An 18,693-nucleotide genomic window follows, 5' to 3' on the forward strand; every position below is an offset into this window, starting at 1 on the left:
TTCAGCACCCAAACATTTAACAAACAAGGCCATTTGCTAACTTCATTAATCATTTTAGTACATTTCATTCCTTAGAAAGCTGAGAAACTGGGTTCAGCTGAGACGTTTACAGGCCCAAAGTTCAATGACCTCTAGAGGTCAACAGAGGTCAGATAGAGCTCGGCATATTGCAGATTTGAATTCAGCACACCCAAATTGACAAAATAAGACTGTTTGCCGACTTTGTCTCAAAAATGCCTTTAACTCCTTAAATAAGCACTTTTTTGAATTTTGGTACCAGTCTAAAACTCAATCTGCTCAAAGGAAGGTCAGTTTTATAGCTTCTCTAAAGAGCTCAACTGTTTTCAGCTGTGCTAACATGATTGTACAAGGGTTTTCTAATCATCCATTAGCCTTCTGAGGCAATGAGCAAACACATTGTACCATTAGAACACTGGAGTGAGAGTTGCTGGAAATGGGCCTCTATACACCTATGGAGATATTGCACCAAAAACCACACATTTGCAGCTAGAATAGTCATTTACCACATTAGCAATGTATAGAGTGCATTTCTGATTAGTTTAAAGTGATCTTCATTGAAAAGAACAGTGCTTTTCTTTCAAAAATAAGGACATTTCAAAGTGACCCCAAATTTTTGAACGGTAGTGTATGACTAAAAGTTTGATGGTCAGGTGTACACAAACTTTTTTGCCACATAGTGTAGATTCAACAAGTTTGAATCCTCGTGTATGGGATTAGTTTGTGTTTTTAAAACTGAACTAATCCCGTGCACCATTGTGAGGGGTTTTTCCGTGTCTGGTCACCAGGCGGAAATGTGATGTGTTGCTTTTGTGGAAAACTCCACGTTGAAGCGGTGTGACGTCATTCCGACTCATATATTCAAGATGGCGGATAGTCACATATTCAGTCCTGTGTAAGTAAAGTATCAGATTAAACGACATCTCACTTCTGAGGTGCTACATGATTGTGTAGCTGTTTTTAGTGGAGGATCGTCTGAAAAGTGTCGGTAGTGATATTACAAGGGATGACTGAGAATATAGTGAAGGTAAGCTCCATGTTTAGCTTTTCCTTTCTCCAGCGCCTTATGTAGCTCGCGTTAGCTAGCAGGCTAGGCGGCTTTAAACAGCTAGTAACGTTTAGCTAACTGTCGGTTTACACAAAACATCCTGGCGTATTCTGTATTTCTTAGTTAGCTGGTGAGCTACATGTGTTTGTTAAGATGACAGTGCTGTGATATGGCCGCTCACAACTTCTTCTTAAGTTGTGTAATTTTAGTAAACAAGAATCATTTCGACATTTAGGAAACCAATCAACGCCAGGGTGGTGTTTTATTTCTCGTACATCACAAGGATTCGACAACGATTACAGTTTTATTTGTAAATCCACGGTACAAGTTAGTTTCTGTTGTTGTTATTATTAGAAGCAGAATCAGAACCGAGATTAGATTAGATAGAACTTTATTGATCCCTTTGGGAGGGTTCCTTCAGGGAAATTAAAATTCCAGTAGCATCATTACAGGATAAACAGAGAACAGAAATAGTAAGTAAGTTTTCTTCTTCTGGCTGCTCCTGATTAGAGGTCTCCATTGCTCCCTGTCTTCCACATCCTTCTCTACCACACCTACCACTTTCATGTCCTCTCTCACCACATCCATGTATCTCCTCTTTGGCCTTCCTCGTTTTCGTGTGCCTGACAGCTCCATCTTCAACATTCTCCGCATCTCTTCTCAGGATGTGTTCCCGTACCATCTCAGTCTCATCTCTCTTAGCTTAATTCCCAAGCTCTCCACATGTGCTGTCCCTCTGATGTGCTCGTTCCTTATCCTGTCCAACCTCCCATCGCAAACCTTAACATCCTCAACTCCGCCACCTCTAACTTTGCCTCCTGTCTCTTCGTTAAGGGTACGGTCTCCAATCCATACATCACAGCTGGTCTCACTACTGTCTTATACATCTTACCTTTCACTTTTGCTGGGACTTTCCTATCACAAATGACTCCCCAAATCCTTCTCCAACCGCTCCACCCTGCCTGCTCTGTCTTTCTCACCTCACTATCGCAGCCCCCTTTTTCCTGCACAGTTGACCCCAGGTACTTGAATTCACCAACTTTCTTTACATCTACTCCTTGCATCTTCACTACACCCTATTCATCCCCGTTCTCACTGATGCACATGTATTGTGTTTTGCTACTGCTCACCTTCATTCCTCTTCGTTCCAATGCATACCTCCATCTCACCAAACCCAACTCAACCTCCTTTCTACTTTCACCACATATCACAATATCGATAGTATTGATAGATAGGAAAATAATCAGCGCCAGGGTGGTGTTGAAATAGAAATAGTAAGTAAAATTTATTTATAAAGCACATTTAAACACAGCTATCACTGACCAAAGTGCTGTACAGAATAAAAAAAAAAAAGAGCATTCAGTAATAATAAATAAGAGACAAATTTGGAAAATAAACAAATGTGAAAAATAAATGAATGTTAAACCAAACAGAACCTACAACACAGACACACAAGAAATAAGAGGATTAGGGGACTAGGACAGCTAGTGAATAGAGGTTAGCTTTTAATCTAGATTTAAAGGTGGGAATAGAGGAGGTGCATCTAATATCTGAGGGTAACTGGTTCTGCAGTCGGGGAGCAGCCACAGCAAAGGCCCTATCACCTTTCTGTTTCAGTCGTGACTGTGGCACATGTAGTTGTCCTTTGCTAGAGGACCTAAGGGACCTGGTGACTGAATGGGGCTGGAAAAGTTCAGTGATGTAAGCAGGGGCCTGCCTATTTCGAGCCTTAAAAACAACAAGTAAAACGTTTAAACTGAATTCTAAAATGAATGGGGAGCCAATGCAGGGAAGCCGAGACAGGGGTGATGTGTTCACGCTTCCTTGTACCAGTCAACAGTCTCGCCGCTGCATTTTGAACCAACTGCAGACGCGTTTGCAGACCCTGTAGAACAGGATAAATCGGCTAGAGATAATGAGATGCAGACGCGTTAGTGAAGACGGGGAGGCCGAGGTAGAGGGAATTGCCGTAGTCCAGGCATAATGTCATGAAGGCATGGATTACTTTTTCCAGATCAATGTAAGATAAAAACGATTTGAGGTGGGAGATGATTCGTAACTGATAAATTGTTTTTAACAACAGAGCTTATCTGTCTGTCAAGACCGAGCCCTGAGTCAAGTATGACCCCCAGATTTCTGGCATGGGTTTTAAAATGGAGAAAAACTTCTAGATAAATTAAATTAGGCATTTGCATATACAGATAAAAAAAAAAAAAAAAGATATGGGGAAGGGGGGGAGGCCAACGGAAGAGGTATTGCACATTGTCCAGTATTGTTTATTGTCAGGTTAGGCTAGGCTACTGCTCCTTCCTGTCCTCCTGTTCCCCCCCCCCCCCCAGAGAGGAGTTGTACAGTCTGATGGCGTGAGGGACAAAGGAGTTTAAGTCTGTTCGTCCTGCGCTTGGGAAGGAGCATTCGGTCACTGAACAGCCTCCTCTGGTTGCTGATGACGGTGTGCAGAGGGTGACTGGCATCGTCCATGATGTTCAGTATTTTGTCCATAGTCGTCTTCTCTGCCACCGTCACCAGAGAGTCCAGCTTCATGCCAGCCACAGACCCAGCCTGCCTGATCAGTTTGTCCAGCCTGGATGTGTCCTCCTTGGATGTGCTGCCCCCCAGCACACCACGGTGTAAAACAGGACGCTGGCAACCACAGACTGATAGAACATCCACAGGAGTTTCCTGCAGATGTTAAAGTTTATTGCCAAGTCTGTCCTCATATACAAGGAATTTGCTTTGGTGATTGGTGCTTGAACAGGTAAAATAAAAGAATATTAAAAAGACAAAGTAGTTATATAATAAATAGAATTTAAAAAAAATAAGAATCTAAAATGTACAAATTTGAAAAGTGGACATGTTTAAGGAGCATGTACATGGGTTATTTTGAAATCCAAGTGTCAGTGTGTGCAAAAACAGGTTACAGGATGAAGATGAAGAGTCATGACATGAGTGTGTGAGAAAAGGAGAATATGTGCAAGTAGATAGACAGGGTATTGGAGGCGAGATTGAGAAGAGAGGTAGCAATCTGTGAACAGCAGTACGGGTTTATGCCAAGGAAGAGCACATCGGATGCAATTTTTGCTTTAAGAATGTTAATGGAGAAGTACAGGGAAGACCAGAGAGCTACATTGTGTGTTTGTAAATCTGGAGAAGGCATATGATAGAGTGCCGAGAGATGAGTTATGGTATTGTATGAGAAAGTGTGGAGTGAATGAGAAGTATATCAGAGTGGTGCAAGACATGTATGAGAACAGTGAAACAGCAGTGAGGTGTGCAGCTGGAACGACTGAATGGTTCAAGGTGAAGGTGGGATTTCATCAAGGATCTGCTTTGAGTCCTTTCTTGTTTGCCATAGTGATGGATAGCTTGACGGACGAAGTGAGGCAAGAGTCACCAAGGAACATGTTTGCAGATGATATTGTGATATGTGGTGAAAGGAGTTGGGTTTGGTGAGATGGAGGTATGCATTGGAACGAAGAGGAATGAAGGTGAGCAGTAGCAAAACACAATACATGTGCATCAATGAGGATGAGAGTGTAGTGAAGATGCAAGGAGTAGACGTAAAGAAAGTTGGTGAATTCAAGTACCTGGGGTCAACTGTGCAGGAAAATGGGGGCTGCGATAGTGAGGTGAGAGAGTGTGCAGGCAGGGTGGAGCAGTTGGAGAAGGATTTGGGGAGTTATTTGTGATAGGAAAGTCCCAGCAAAAGTGAAAGGTAAGATGTATAAGACAGTAGTGAGACCAGCTGTGATGTCTGGATTGGAGAATGTACCCTTAACGAAGAGACAGGAGGCAAAGTTAGAGGTGGCGGAGTTGAGGATGTTAAGGTTTGCGATGGGAGTGACTACGTTGGACAGGATAAGGAACGAGCACATCAGAGGGACAGCACATGTGGAGAGCTTTGGAATTAAGCTAAGAGAGATGAGCCTGAGATGGTACGGGAACACATCCTGAGAAGAGATGCGGAGAATGTTGAAGATGGAGCTGCCAGGCACACGAAAATGAGGAAGGCCAAAGAGGAGATACATGGATGTGGTGAGAGAGGACATGAAAGTGTCAGGTGTGGTAGAGAAGGATGCAGAAGACAGGGAACAATGGAGACGAAAGAGCCGCTGTGGCGACCTCTAATTGGGAACAGCCCTAAGAAGATTGATTGATAGATAGCCAAGCTGTACAATCAGTGTGGGCTGGAATGTGCCGTAAAAGTTGACAGAATGAAGATGTATGACATGACCATGAAATGTCAAATCCCAATTCAGAGACAAAGTGCATTAATGTTACAGATTGAAAGTATGAGTTTTGAGTCAGTGGGAGTCTCTGACCTTATTGATGAGGCCAGCTGCAGTGGAGAAAAAGCTGGCCTTATGGCGTGAGGTTTTGGTTCTAATGGACCGCAACCTCCTACCAGAGGGGAGTGATTCAAAAAGTTTGTGTCTGGGGTGAGAGGGGTTGGCCACAAACCCTGGACTCGTACTTATTCACGTTATACTCATAGAACATATTCATGTTATAGCAGCTATAAATGCTAATATTTTAATCTCTTTAGAAGCTAATAAGACAAAAACAAACACAGCTTGTCATGTCACCAAGAAACCTCTAAGCTTTGTCCTGAAGACTCTCCTGTGAAGGAAAACAGACTGTTACAAAGCACCGACACTGGAGACTCCTTCCATAAATGTTAAATAAATTCTTCTTGACAAAAAAAACTTAATCAGATCAATGATTATATGTTTGTCCTTGGTAAATCAAAAAGTCCTTCCCACGCCATGTGGCGGCGCCGATCTCCGTAGCCCTCGGCCTCTCGCCTATTACATAGCTAGGGTTACAGTGGGGGGCTAGTCCTCTGGTAACCGTGAGAGTTTGACTCCCCACTTGCATCTATCAGCAGCTATATGAAATTACAAGTTCACAGCCAATTCAAGAGTTTTGTCATCTACAGTTCAAGTATTTGGCCCATGTTTGCCATATGGAAAATGACGCAATACAAAAGCAAGTTATGTTTGACAGATGCACTTCAAATAAACTTTGGAGAAAAGTTGAAGACCTTCTGGGAGTGGACCAGCAACAAGCAAGGAAAGCGATGATGGACAAAATGAACTTCGGGTGTCTATTGGAACAACGGTTCCAATGACACCCCAAGGCCGATCTCTTGCCATACAGGAGAATACAGTGGGGCAAAAAAAGTATTTAGTCAGTCACCAATTGTGCAAGTTCTCCCACTTAAAAAGATGAGAGGCCTGTAATTTTTATCATAGGTATACCTCAACTATGAGAGACAAAATGAGGGAAAAAAATCCAGAAAATCACATTGTCTGATTTTTAAAGAATTTATTTGCAAATTATGGTGAAAAATAAGTATTTGGTCAAGAACAAAAGTTGATCTCAATACTTTGTTATATACCCTTTGTTGGCAATGACAGAGGTCAAACCTTTTCTGTAAGTCTTCACAAGGTTTTCACACACTGTTGCTGGTATTTTGGCCCATTCCTCCATGCAGATCTCCTCTAGAGCAGTGATGTTTTGTGGCTGTCATTGGGCAACACGGACTTTCAACTCCCTTCAAAGATTTTCTATGGGGTTGAGATCTGGAGACTGGCTAGGCCACTCCAGGACGTTGAAATGCTTCTTACGAAGCCACTCCTTCGTTGCCCGGGTGGTGTGTTTGGAATCATTGTCATGCTGAAAGACCCAGCCAGGTTTCATCTTCAATGCCCTTGCTGATGGAAGGAGGTTTTCACTCAAAATCTCACGATACATGGCCCCATTCATTCTTTCCTTTACACGGATCAGTCGTCCTGGTCCCTTTGCAGAAAAACAGCCCCAAAGCATGCTGTTTCCACCCCCATGCTTCACAGTAGGTATGGTGTTCTTTGGATGCAACTCAGCATTCTTTCTCCTCCAAACACGACAAGTTGAGTTTTTACCAAAAAGTTGTATTTTGGTTTCATCTGACCATATGACATTCTCCCAATCCTCTTCTGGATCATCCAAATGCTGTCTAGCAAACTTCAGACGGGCCTGGACACGTACTGGCTTAAGCAGGGGGACACGTCTGGCACTGCAGGATTTGAGTCCCTGGCGGCGTAGTGTGTTTCTGATGGTAGTCTTTGTTACTTTGGTCCCAGCGCTCTACAGGTCATTCACTAGGTCCGCCCGTGTGGTTCTGGGATTTTTGCTCACCGTTCTTGTGATCATTTTGACCCCACGGGGTGAGATTTTGCGTGGAGCCCCAGATCGAGGGAGATTATCAGTGGTCTTGTATGTCTTCCATTTTCTAATAATTGCTCCCACAGTTGATTTCTTCACACCAAGCTGCTTACCTATTGCAGATTCAGTCTTCCCAGCCTGGTGCAGGTCTACAATTTTGTTTCTGGTGTCCTTTGACAGCTCTTTGGTCTTGGCCATAGTGGAGTTTGGAGTGTGACTGTTTGAGGTTGTGGACAGGTGTCTTTTAGGCTACGTTCACACTGCAGGCTGAAGTGACTCAAATCCGATCTTTTCGCCCATATGTGACCTGTATCCGATCTTTTATTGACAATATGAACGACACAGATCCGATTTTTTTTTCAAATCCGACCCGGGCCGTTTGGATATGTGGTCCTAATTCCGATTCCTATCCGCTCTTTTCATATGCGACTTCAGTCTGAACCGCCAGGTCGCATTCATCCGACTTGCACGTCATCAACAAGCCACAAACGTCACTATTCTGCGCTGAAGTAGGCGGCGGGTCTCTCAAAAAAAGTTACAACAACATGGCGCATAATCACGGGCGCAGATAGAGGGTGGGACGGGTGGGATTCGTCCCACCCAGATTTAAATTCACTTCGTTCGGTCCCCCCCACTTTGCATAAGGCAAACCTCACGGAAAAATCAAAAGACTAATTACCATTCGGTTTATTGAGGTGCACAGCAGTGTATACATAGTTGCAACAACTCGCATAAAACAAAACAAAGACTGATATTCGGTTGGTTGAGCTGCGCAGACTGCACAGGTTGCGAGCTCGAGCTTGGTTGCTGTAGTAACCCACAACAAGTTTGACAGGCATATCGGGGTTGGGGTTGGTTTGCTGACAGCTTTGTCCCCCCAGTTTTTTGTCCCCCCCCAGTTCAAAAAACGTATCTGCGCCCCTGCGCATGACATCAATGCGAGGGACGCTTCGGGCTGTGAAGGTTCTGAATCTTCTCAATGGAAGGACGCAGAGGTTAGGGAGCTGATTTCCATTTGGGGGGATGCAGCTATTCAAGCTAGATTGGATGAGTCATACCGCAACCGGGCAGTTTTACTTCCATAAACGCTGGCCATGCTCACTGCGTGTGACGTCGTCGTATCCTGCAATGCGCATGCGGAACACTTTTAGGTCGCTTTTCGTTCATACTGAGGATCACATACAAGTCGCATATATCTGTTAATGTGAACGACCTCACAAAAAAATCGGATTTCACAAAAAAATCGGAATTGAGCATTAAGCCTTGCAGTGTGAACGTAGCGTTACACTGATAACGAGTTCAAACAGGTGCCATTAATACAGGTAACAAGTGGAGGACAGAGGAGCCTCTTAAAGAAGTTGTTACAGGTCTGTGAGAGCCAGAAATCTTGCTTGTTTGTAGGTGACCAAATACTTATTTTACTGAGGAATTTACCAATTAATTCATTAAAAATCATACAATGTGATTTCCTGGATTCTTCCCCCCATTCTGTTTCTCATAGTTGAAGTGTACCTATGATAAATTACAGACCTCTCTCATCTTTTTAAGTGGGAGAACTTGCACAATTGGTGGCTGACTAAATACTTTTTTGCCCCACTGTGTGATGATGACTGTATTGCAGGGTTCCTTGCCAGACGGCAATAGATACCATTTTTATGATGGTCTTTGGTATGACCCGACCGTGAGTAGAACTCTCAATCTTCCCCTTGAGAGGCAGACATGCTAACCACTAGGCCAACTCGTGGTTCCTTGGTAAATAACAGCACATTTATTGAGCTTATTATTAGCCTTATGCCAGGATCAGACTACATAATATGTTTGTCTTCCACAATGGTCACAGTGTCAGATTAGACAATCATGGTGACCTAAATTCTCGCCGTATCTTGGTTGGAAGACTCACACCACTGCAAGTTTGATTCTGATCAATCAAAGTTCATGTCCCTGCATGTCGTCAGGGAGGAGAGTCAAGAAATTGTCAATTATGGCTATCAACGAACACATTGTAAGAGTTGTCAAACAAGGCGGGGTAAATGCATAAAATTCTGCCATGCTAGATTTTCATCGGGGTGTGTCACTGTTCTTTGATTGTCATGCTACAAGGCCTATTTGTTGTTCCTAACATTTTCATATTCATGGCTCAGCACTGTAAATTCATCACCCACAACAGACTTGTGTCAAAATCTGGTTGTGAATGAATGAGTTGTTACTGTAGCAATGTTACCATGTTGGAACGAGTACATTTGATTGTGGGTGGTAGAAATGGGCAACTGGACTTGCTTGAAGAATCTTGAAAACGTTTCACCTCTCGTCCAAAAGGCTTCCTCAGGAAGCCTTTTGGACGAGAGGTGAAACGTTTTCAAGAATCTTCAAGCAAGTCCAGTTGCCCATTTCTACCACCCACAGTTTACTATGACCTGGATGATTGAGAATCTTCACAGACACGAGCACATTTGATGTAACTGTATCGTTTGAATTACAGCCGGTGTTACCGTCGGTGCCGAATCAAAACCTTCTGACCAGTCAGAATAGAGAATCCTTCAGCACTTTATTTATAAAAGTAAAATAATTAATTACCTGGATAATGTCTCGCACACTTGCGTTACCAGTTTCATTGTTTGCTCGTACACCAAATGAACCGTGCCCTAAATACAATCAAAGTTAAATGTTCTTGGATTTTCGAAATCGACTTCCTGTTTCTGGCTGTATCTCACCTCTTAATCGAATAATTGTTATCTGGCTGAAAGTTTACATGTTGCGTTCACCTCTCATCTCATGTTCTCAAGCTGTGTTGGTGTTTAGTATAATGTCTGTCTAAAGCTCTGAGGTGTTTGTAAACTACAGCAGTGCTGTTTTTCTTCACAGCTGAGCTGAGGGATGGAGAGTGACTGCAGGATTCCCATGTCATGTTTCAGACCCAGAGTTCTGGTCCTGCACTTACTTTTCTGGGGATTGGTAGCTCTCAGGTTAGCAGACAAGATTACAGCATTATACAGTATAATGTCCGTACATACAGTATATAATTAATTTGCTTCTGTGTCAAAAAAAAAATTCAGTTTATGAATTGTTAAAGTTTAAGTACCATGTTTTCATTAATAGTTTATTTTTTTGACTTAACTCAATATTATGGCATTGAGTTATTCTTTTTTTTTTTTTTTTTTTTTAAACATATTAACTTATTTAAACTTGATACACTCTCAGAAAAAAGGGTACCAAACTGTACCTTTCCATGTCACTGGGTTGGTACTGTCAAGGATGCATTTTTGTACCTTTCACTTGGAAACCTGGATATGTTGTACCTTTTTTTAAAATTATTTAAGGCACATAATTGGATTCTAATTACCTTTTAGAGTACTCTACATGTGCCTTTTTAGGTCAAAGATACAAAAGGTACAAAAGCTGTATCCTTGAGGGTACTCACAGCAGCAAGGAAAGGTAACGTTTAGTACCATTTAAAAAAAAAACCAAACATTTTAAGAGTAGGTTTAATAGATATAATGACACAGGACTTCAGCTTTATTTAGTAACTGTTCACTGCTTTATTTTGTCTTTTCAGAGTGTTTGGGACAGCACTTCTTGGTGAGGAGAAGGCCACGGGTATGCGTAGCTGTATAGTCATTACTGACAATTACAGCTCAGTTTTGTGTGCGCACTGCAAATATCTTCACGCATAATTACAATTTTATCTTGTTACTTATATAAACATTCAAGCAGTGTATATCAGCGTTAATATTCCTACAGTCCTTTAATACTTAATATTTCATCATAATTCAGCACAAATGACACGTCTGCACTACAACTGCAATGTGTCAGCACACGGCTGTTTATCGAAATAAAGTGAATACCTCAATCAGTAGCTTACAGAGACTTGAAAAAATTTAATGATTGGTTTTCTTAAGATATTTAATACTTCATTTTTTTTATTTGTCAGTGAGTACACTCAAAAGCAGAGACTGAACATTTTCATCACATTTGATAAAATCTGCAGTCAAAAAGATGGCAGCTTTCATCTGCCAATGATTCAAAACTGATGATGAGAGACAAAATAGAGGAGCAATTTTCTCATTCATGAATAATGCGATTGCGCTCCCCCCCCCCCCCCCCCCCCCCCCAAACTATGACAACTCTTGTGTCATAGAACTCTTAAGTGCGGGGAAAAAGGGTCTAAAAGAACATGGATATAGATCACTGTATTAATCCCAGAGGGAAATTTGGAGTCGTGACACCATTTAAGACTTTAAAAACGGTTCAAATGAGCACTAAGCAAGCATGCCAAATATATAAGTAATGTACATGTACTATAGTTTTCAACAGATTACCTAGTTTCAGAGGTGGACAGTAATGAATTACATTTACTTGAGTACTGCACTTCTGTACACTTTTTGAGTATCTGTACTTTACTTGAGGTTTCTTTTTTTTTTTTGGAAACTTATGACTAATTTCACTACATTTGAAAGACAAATATTGTACTTTTCACTCCATTACATTTCTCCATTACATTTCTATCAAGGTTCTCGTTACTCTGAAGTAGCTTTGAAAGTAGATTTTTTTTTTTTTTCCCTTTTCTAAAACGTGATTTATTTATTTATTTTTTTCTTCCACAGTTGACACTGAGACAGCCGATCAGTAATCACTAAGGTCACATCACGTCCATAGGCTGTATAAAATCAAGCTCAATGATTTCTCAGCAGCATTAATTGAACATGATCAATTGATGGCAGAATGGAAGGAGGCGGTTCTTCTTGGGAATGCTCTGGGGAAAGGATTAAAGATTCATTTTGTTTTAAATGTTTGCTTAAAACGAGCCACATCATGACCTCCAAAAACTCGCCATCCAACCTGCAGAGGCATATTGAGGGATGTAAACATTTTATTACAAGAGAAAGCTTGCAATGAAGTTGTCTGTGCTTTTTAGAGCTAGTGATAACATTGCAATAGCTATACAGTCTAGTTAGTCAAATGACTATGGATTTGCCCGCCAAGTTGCCATCGCCTTGTCCACGGCTAACGTTAACACATAGCTAGTTAACTTGGACACTGTTAGTTAGCATGTAAAAATGGAGTTACGCTAACATGAATAATGTTAACTTGTCTGGAATCCTTTCATAAATATGTTTTAGCATAATCTTGCCAAACAAACAGAATGTAGAAATATTTATTTTCTAGTAACATTAGCTACCCAATATGATTTCAAGTTTGAAAAGTGTTTGCTAGCGCCAAGTGGAGCTTCACTGACTAGCTAGCTTAACATTAAGCCACCATGATGGCACAGCATGCATTCATTTTGTGAATTCACATTTCTGTCTTCGGTAACGTTAACATTGTAGCTTTTGTGACCTTGCATAATTACTATAGCTACTACATATTTTTTTTACCAGTAGCCAAAGAGAAAAAATAGCTAGCATCTTATTGATGATTCTGCTTGGTTGTAAGTTGTTTCATTTTGTAACGTTCTACAAGTTAGTCAATAAATCCAGTTGGTTGTTTCAGAGGCATTAGGTTTTGTAAGCGTTGTGGCAATAATACAACAATGCGTTGACAGAAAATGTATTTTTAAAAGCAAGCACTTTAAGTGAAAATTTGACTGTATAACTTTCACTTGTATCGGAGTAACATTTGACCAGTGGGATCTGTACTTTGACTGAAGTAATGAAGTTGGGTACTTTGTCCACCTCTGCCTAGTTTACAGTCCGTGAACACTTCATTTGTATTCTGCACCCAGAATGAATTTATTTAGTTTGATGTAAATATGTGCATGTAAACACAGCCCACTGACTCTATTTGAGTGTATACATGAACATTGTTCAATCAACCTGAATAGACAGTCAGCTTAAACATAAACATGGCTCATATAAGACTTTGTGGCAATAACATTAACACTTTGGTATTGCTTGTGCTTCTGAATTGCAGTAACAAGAGCGATGACCATGCCATGTTGGCAAGTGGAAGAGTTTGTAGTTGCGACAGAATGCAGTTTGTGCACTGCTTTTCAAATGGTAAGAGTTGCATTTGGAAGACTAGCAAAATTATGTCTGTTACCATCACAGTTGTTCTACCACAGCAAATATAATTGTCAGAAGGTGTTGATTAATTTCCTGTACCAGCAGCTCTGGCTGTAATCTGTTGTTTGGGTAAATCCTGACCTGGACACTTCCGTTCTGTTCTACATTATTCTAATGGTGATGAGTTCTGTTATCTCACACCAGCCATCTCTTGTCTATCACATAACAGCGAACAAACAGGGAGTCTGAACACTAGAACATTCAACTTTTGTACATTGAACCACATTTTATAGCTATTATAAGTGATAACAGGAACTAAATTGTGGATGTTCCACAACATTGATTGCAATTCTGAGCAGATAGAAGTACAATATATTGTTTATTAGTGAATTAACAGTTGCAACCATTGGCAAATTGCTGTGGTATAAGATGAGCAAAACACTTTGGGAGGTGCTGTTATTTAACAATTATTCACTGAAGGTGAGGTGAATAATAACCTCGATTTCACTTCTGTTATTATTCACCGAGGCAAATAATTGTTTTAGTATAAATACACAGGTGATTTTTTTTTTTTTTTAAATCATTTAAAAAAATTATTTCAATCAACAGCAGCATGTAAGTGTAGTTACGGTGCGGCGCAGAGTTGTGACATGCACGCAACGCAGACTTGTCACTTATCTATGTGAATCACATAAAATACTTTTGTTTTGAAATCAGTAAAATAAACCATGATTCCACCTTACCTTTGAATAGTTTTATACCAAACTTCATAGCATCTTTTGTGCTTTTAGGAACAGCATTTTTTTTTAAACATAATTTGTAATTCTTCCTCACTTAGTGATTTAAGCGATTGGCTGCCATTTTGCCGAGTCGCTCAAGGTGATTGGTCGAGAAATTCAGACTATTTCTTGTTAATCAGCGCGTGCGATTTCCTGTAATCACCTCCATATTGATACTAATGGAAATTACACGCCTTGTTGAATACTCAATTCTGATTAATCAGTTGTTGCATTCTATGGTCCCTTGTTGCTGTGGACCACATTATTAGTAGAAACAAAATCCTTTATAAAATCGATATTTTGTCAAATTATTGATTTCTTTAGGAAGTAGCCAGGTAATAAGCAGGATAATGTACAGCGATCCGGTCATTATTGTGAAACAAACCCCTTCAAGGATTATTCAAGACCTGCATCACCCTGTCATTGTACATTATTTCTTGCATAATTAACTTCATGGTGGTGGCACACTACCTGGTCACTGATTATTTTCCTATAACAGCATGCCCTGTTGTGTTTTATTCCTTCAGTGTTCCCTCCAAACCCTGCACCATGCTGTAGGTTTTGTGAATGTGTTTAACATGTTCAGTGAAAGCTATGAAACGTTACTAAAGCTTCTTTTGGCTTGCATTAAATCCCCTCTCTGCAGAAGACGGTAATGGCCTGCATCCAGACAGGGTACGTGGAGAGGATTAACTGTACCAAGTCCAACAAAGATGAGTACAAAAGGTGAGCATTTTTTTTCCGCACTGTTCCTTTCACTAATCTCATCTTTCTGGCTCTGACAGAGAAATGACTTAAATGGTATTTCATTCAATCATCCAAATGTTTCCCAAATGCCAATTAATATAAAGGGCTCTAGCAAGATTGCATTATCAAAAGAGCATCGTTCAAACACAATCACAGACTATGTCCAATGTTCACACTAACTACACTAAAGATTGCGCCAAAAAACGTCAGCCACCTGTGGTATGGGCCTTTCAGTAAGTAGTGCTGCTTCTTCTTGCATATGAGGCAGCTAAACAGGCTCTGCAGCCTTCTAATTGTAGGTTGATCAGGATGTTTGGTTTGGCCTGGTGGGCGGAGGGTGGGGCATTCATGGATAACATGCTCTGTGGTCTGGGACGGTAATCCGCATTCGCAGGCTGGTGATGGGCGCAGACTCCAGCGGTGCATGCAGGAGTTGAACCGGCCGACGCCCGTGCGTAGTCGGTTGCGAGTCACCCATTTCCTGCAAGGGAGGTCTCCGCCTGGTGGTAGCTTTGTGTTCGGAGGAACTGTGAACTGGGTGGGTCTGGGGGTCTTTTGCCAGCTGGTTCTCCATGTGCTCAGAGTGTTGTGGTTTGCTTCACACAAGTTTGCTGCATGCCGGGAGAAGGGTCGATGGGGTGGCAGACGTTGTCGACCCAGTTCATTGTTCTGGAAAGTGTTGTGTAGAGGGTGTTTGACGTCTTGCTGGGCCTTGTCCACTAGTTTGACAGTGTGATGCTCTCTGCGAATTGAAGCAGGAGCAATGCTGGCAAGGACTGGTAAAAGTTCTATGGGGGTGGGACGCAGGCAGCTGGTGACTATTCTCAGGGTGTCGTTGAGAGTTGTCAAGCTTCTTTGTATGAACACTTGGGCACCAAACTGGGGCTGCATATTCTGTGGCACTGAAGACAAGGGTGAGAGCGCCAGTCCGGAGTGTGGAGGTGTTGGCTCCCCAGGATGAGCCTGCCAGCTGATGGAGGGGATTGTTCCTGGATGACACTTTGGCACATAGAGACTCAAGGTGTTGCTTGTAGGTCAGCTGTCGGTTCAGCTTTACCCTGAAGTACATTGGAGAAGGGTTGTAGGGTAGTGGTATCCCATCGAGGTTCACGGATTAGCCTCCCTGCTGTTAAGGTGGAAGGCAGTTGTGGTAGTTTGTCACGCTCAGTTTCAACCTCTAGGTCTTGAGGTATGTTACCAGGAGTCTCATGTCTGATGTCAAGACAGGAGGGCAAGATCGTTGGCATAGCCAAACTGTTTAGAGGTTGTGGTTGGTAGGTTGCTGACCTATAGGTTGAAGAGCATAGGAGCCAGTACTGAGCCTTGGGGAACTCCATTTCTGAGGTGGCGTGGGCGACTGGACTGCCCATCGCTCATCTTTAGGACAAAGCTGTGGTTGGCCAGGATGTTTGTAATGAACCTCATCAGATGGTGACCCTGAAACTCCTCAGAGCTGTTCCCGATCAGGCCCTGGTGTCACACGGTGTCCTAGGCTGCGGTAAGGTCCACAAGGATGGTGCCCACCTTGTGGCCCTTTTCAAAACTAGCTTCAATCTCTTCAGTGAAGTTGACCATCTGGTGTACTGCACTGCATCCCTGGCAGAAGCCAGCTTGTTGGTCAGGTAGCTGAGGATCTATGATTGGTTCCAGCCGGGCTAGAAGTCGTCGTTCTATGAGCTTGAATGGGATGCAGAGGAAAAAAGTAGTGCTCGTTTACTTGTTAAGCCTTGAGCAGCCACAGTTAAGCATTTGACATTCCCATGACTAGTACACTGGTGGCTGATACTAAATACAGTCAGCTCCAGAATTGTTGGCACCCTTGATAAAGATGGGTGGGGAGAAAACGTTGGGGAGAATGTCTTTCTGGATAATTAGCTTAATCTTATAAAAAAAAAAGATTAACCAAAGATTCGACCAAAGTCTAAGCATTAATTGAAGTCAATCTATTCTAAGAAAGTAAGAAACTTGAATGTATTTTTTGAACAAAACCATGAATAATATATATTGTAACTCACAGGGTAATGTGCCATTTTTAGGTTTGGCTTCATGGTAACTGACACTGATTTTATATTGTATAATATGACAAAAAAATTGCGATGTCAATGTACTGATAAAGTGAAAATGTGAAATTTTTATAAGTAAATTATGACTGAGCTCTGTCATTTACTTTTTCACATTTCACTTTCGGTACATTGCAGGGTTTTTTTGTCCTTTTTTTTTTTTTTTTTTCTCTTTGTTATTTCAGTTATTATGCACAAATTTAAAACCTCAGTGGAGTGTTCTTCCAGTTCACATTAAAATGTTAAATAATCTTTTTTGTGTGTCTCTAGCTGCCGCTCAGCAGTGATGGAGGAGCACCTCTTTTGGAAATTTGAGGCTGCCATGTTAGGCCTTGCTGTTGTCTTTGCCCTACTAGTGATCGGCCGGCAGAGGTCTTTAGACCGCCAAGCCTCAGAAAAGGTTCGCAGGCAGATTGAATCTATTTAGTCCTGAGAACTGTACTGAGAAGTATTGTACATGTGATGAGACTCTCTAAAGCGCTCCAGTGTTCTGGCACTGCTGTAGTGGCCAGTTTAACTGTCCTGGGCTGTGATCACTGGACACTTGTAGACAAAGCTCGTCATGTCTGGATGGATGGACTTTTTTTTTTTTTTAAACTGTGGATGGCAGATTGCTGCTTCCATGCAACATCTTTTCACACAAGTTGCTTATGATATTCTTCAGTGAACTTTTAACTGTGAAACCACCAGGATTTAATAAAGACGTCAGCATCTAAACCAACAGACATCATAATAGAAAAGATTAAGTTTGCTTACTTGTGAAATTTTGTACTTAAGATTTTCTGTTCCTGAGCAGATAACACACAGCTGATACTAAATGTTCTCCACTAACACTGTACTGACCGTAAAAAGAGAGATCGTTTTGACATTTGTTCCAAATTAAATTGTATTGTGTTGAGAATTATGCTAAATATTATTTGCCCTGGAGCTGTCGTCCTGAGATGTTTTAATTGTGAAATGACTCCAACTCAGTGTTGCTGTGCATTTTAATAAGTGTGCTGCAAATCAAATCGCAGGGAATGGCGGAATGGACACAATCAGGTGGTTATTTGTTTGCTTCTTTGTTTTATTGTAAATGTAAAAAAAAAAAAATCACTTTCACATGCTTATGAACCTTAGAAATGTTCTGGTTTGCTCTAGTTTTACTGGTCACATATAGACATCCATGTATTCCACTTTGTCATAAAATGGTTTATTCACAAAAGACTGCAGTTCAGTTTTCAGTTTAAAATTGTTGCTTTGTTTTTGATTCCAGTCCTTATGATTTTGGTTTTGAAACACGACTTCTGTTTAACCGTAAATGTTTGCTTATCATGTTGTGCATCATTTTCACTGTGTCTCAGCACGAGTTGGAGGTTTCGTTTATGGAATATATTGATAAATGCCAGGCACTGCACACATTGCTGCTGACCTTTATTCAGTCTAAAACATAACTCTATTATATAGATTTGATGTGCATATGTTGCTTTTTAAATGTGCTAATTAACTAATTGTTTGATATGTGTAATATCTCTTTTTGCTGTGTGGGTGGCTTTTTTTTTTTTCCTTTTTGGGGGAGCACAAGCAAACGCAGCAGCCTTTGATGCACAGCTGATCATCTTGTACTACACCATGCCCGTCTAGTCATGTGTGTTCTCTGGCAGTGTAAAGCAAGTTTGCAATAGTTGAGTTTTATCGATTTTGTTGATGCGATGAAGAAAAGGCTGCATGCTGTCTTCTCTTTAGCCAGTTTTACTGGTCCACCTGACTGTAGATAATGTATTTTTATGAAAGATGAGACATTTCCTATTCTCTGGATTTAAAAGGGGAATTGTGGAATAAACCAAATATAAAGA

At 41.2% G+C, this 18,693-nt stretch overlaps 1 protein-coding gene across 3 annotated transcripts; it reads left to right on the forward strand.

Annotated features, from left to right (window-relative positions):
• Positions 1-859: 859 nt before the first annotated feature.
• On the forward strand, positions 860-18,693 carry jtb (jumping translocation breakpoint). 3 transcript variants are annotated; one of them, XM_060942870.1, is made up of 6 exons: positions 860-913; positions 10,136-10,236; positions 10,827-10,867; positions 13,181-13,266; positions 14,698-14,777; positions 17,129-18,693. In XM_060942870.1, exons 2-6 carry the CDS (start codon positions 10,148-10,150, stop codon positions 17,283-17,285), a joined length of 453 nt encoding a protein of 150 aa, XP_060798853.1. In that variant the 5' UTR covers positions 860-913; positions 10,136-10,147; the 3' UTR covers positions 17,286-18,693. The 3 variants fall into 3 exon arrangements, with proteins under 3 accessions (XP_060798853.1, XP_060798852.1, XP_060798854.1); XM_060942869.1 differs by having other exon boundaries at positions 878-1,045; XM_060942871.1 differs by having other exon boundaries at positions 878-1,045; positions 10,827-10,849.

The sequence above is a fragment of the Neoarius graeffei genome, chromosome 16 (assembly GCF_027579695.1).
Source record: "Neoarius graeffei isolate fNeoGra1 chromosome 16, fNeoGra1.pri, whole genome shotgun sequence".
Taxonomy (NCBI): Eukaryota; Metazoa; Chordata; class Actinopteri; order Siluriformes; family Ariidae; genus Neoarius; species Neoarius graeffei.

Bases quoted from the DNA above. Each gene is read 5' to 3' on its own strand.
- jtb (XM_060942870.1), top strand. From the start codon at position 10,148: ATGGAGAGTGACTGCAGGATTCCCATGTCATGTTTCAGACCCAGAGTT. The intron at 13,267-14,697 runs GTAAGAGTTGCA...CCCTCTCTGCAG, and splicing joins TGTGCACTGCTTTTCAAATG to AAGACGGTAATGGCCTGCAT. The intron at 14,778-17,128 runs GTGAGCATTTTT...GTGTGTCTCTAG, and splicing joins AACAAAGATGAGTACAAAAG to CTGCCGCTCAGCAGTGATGG.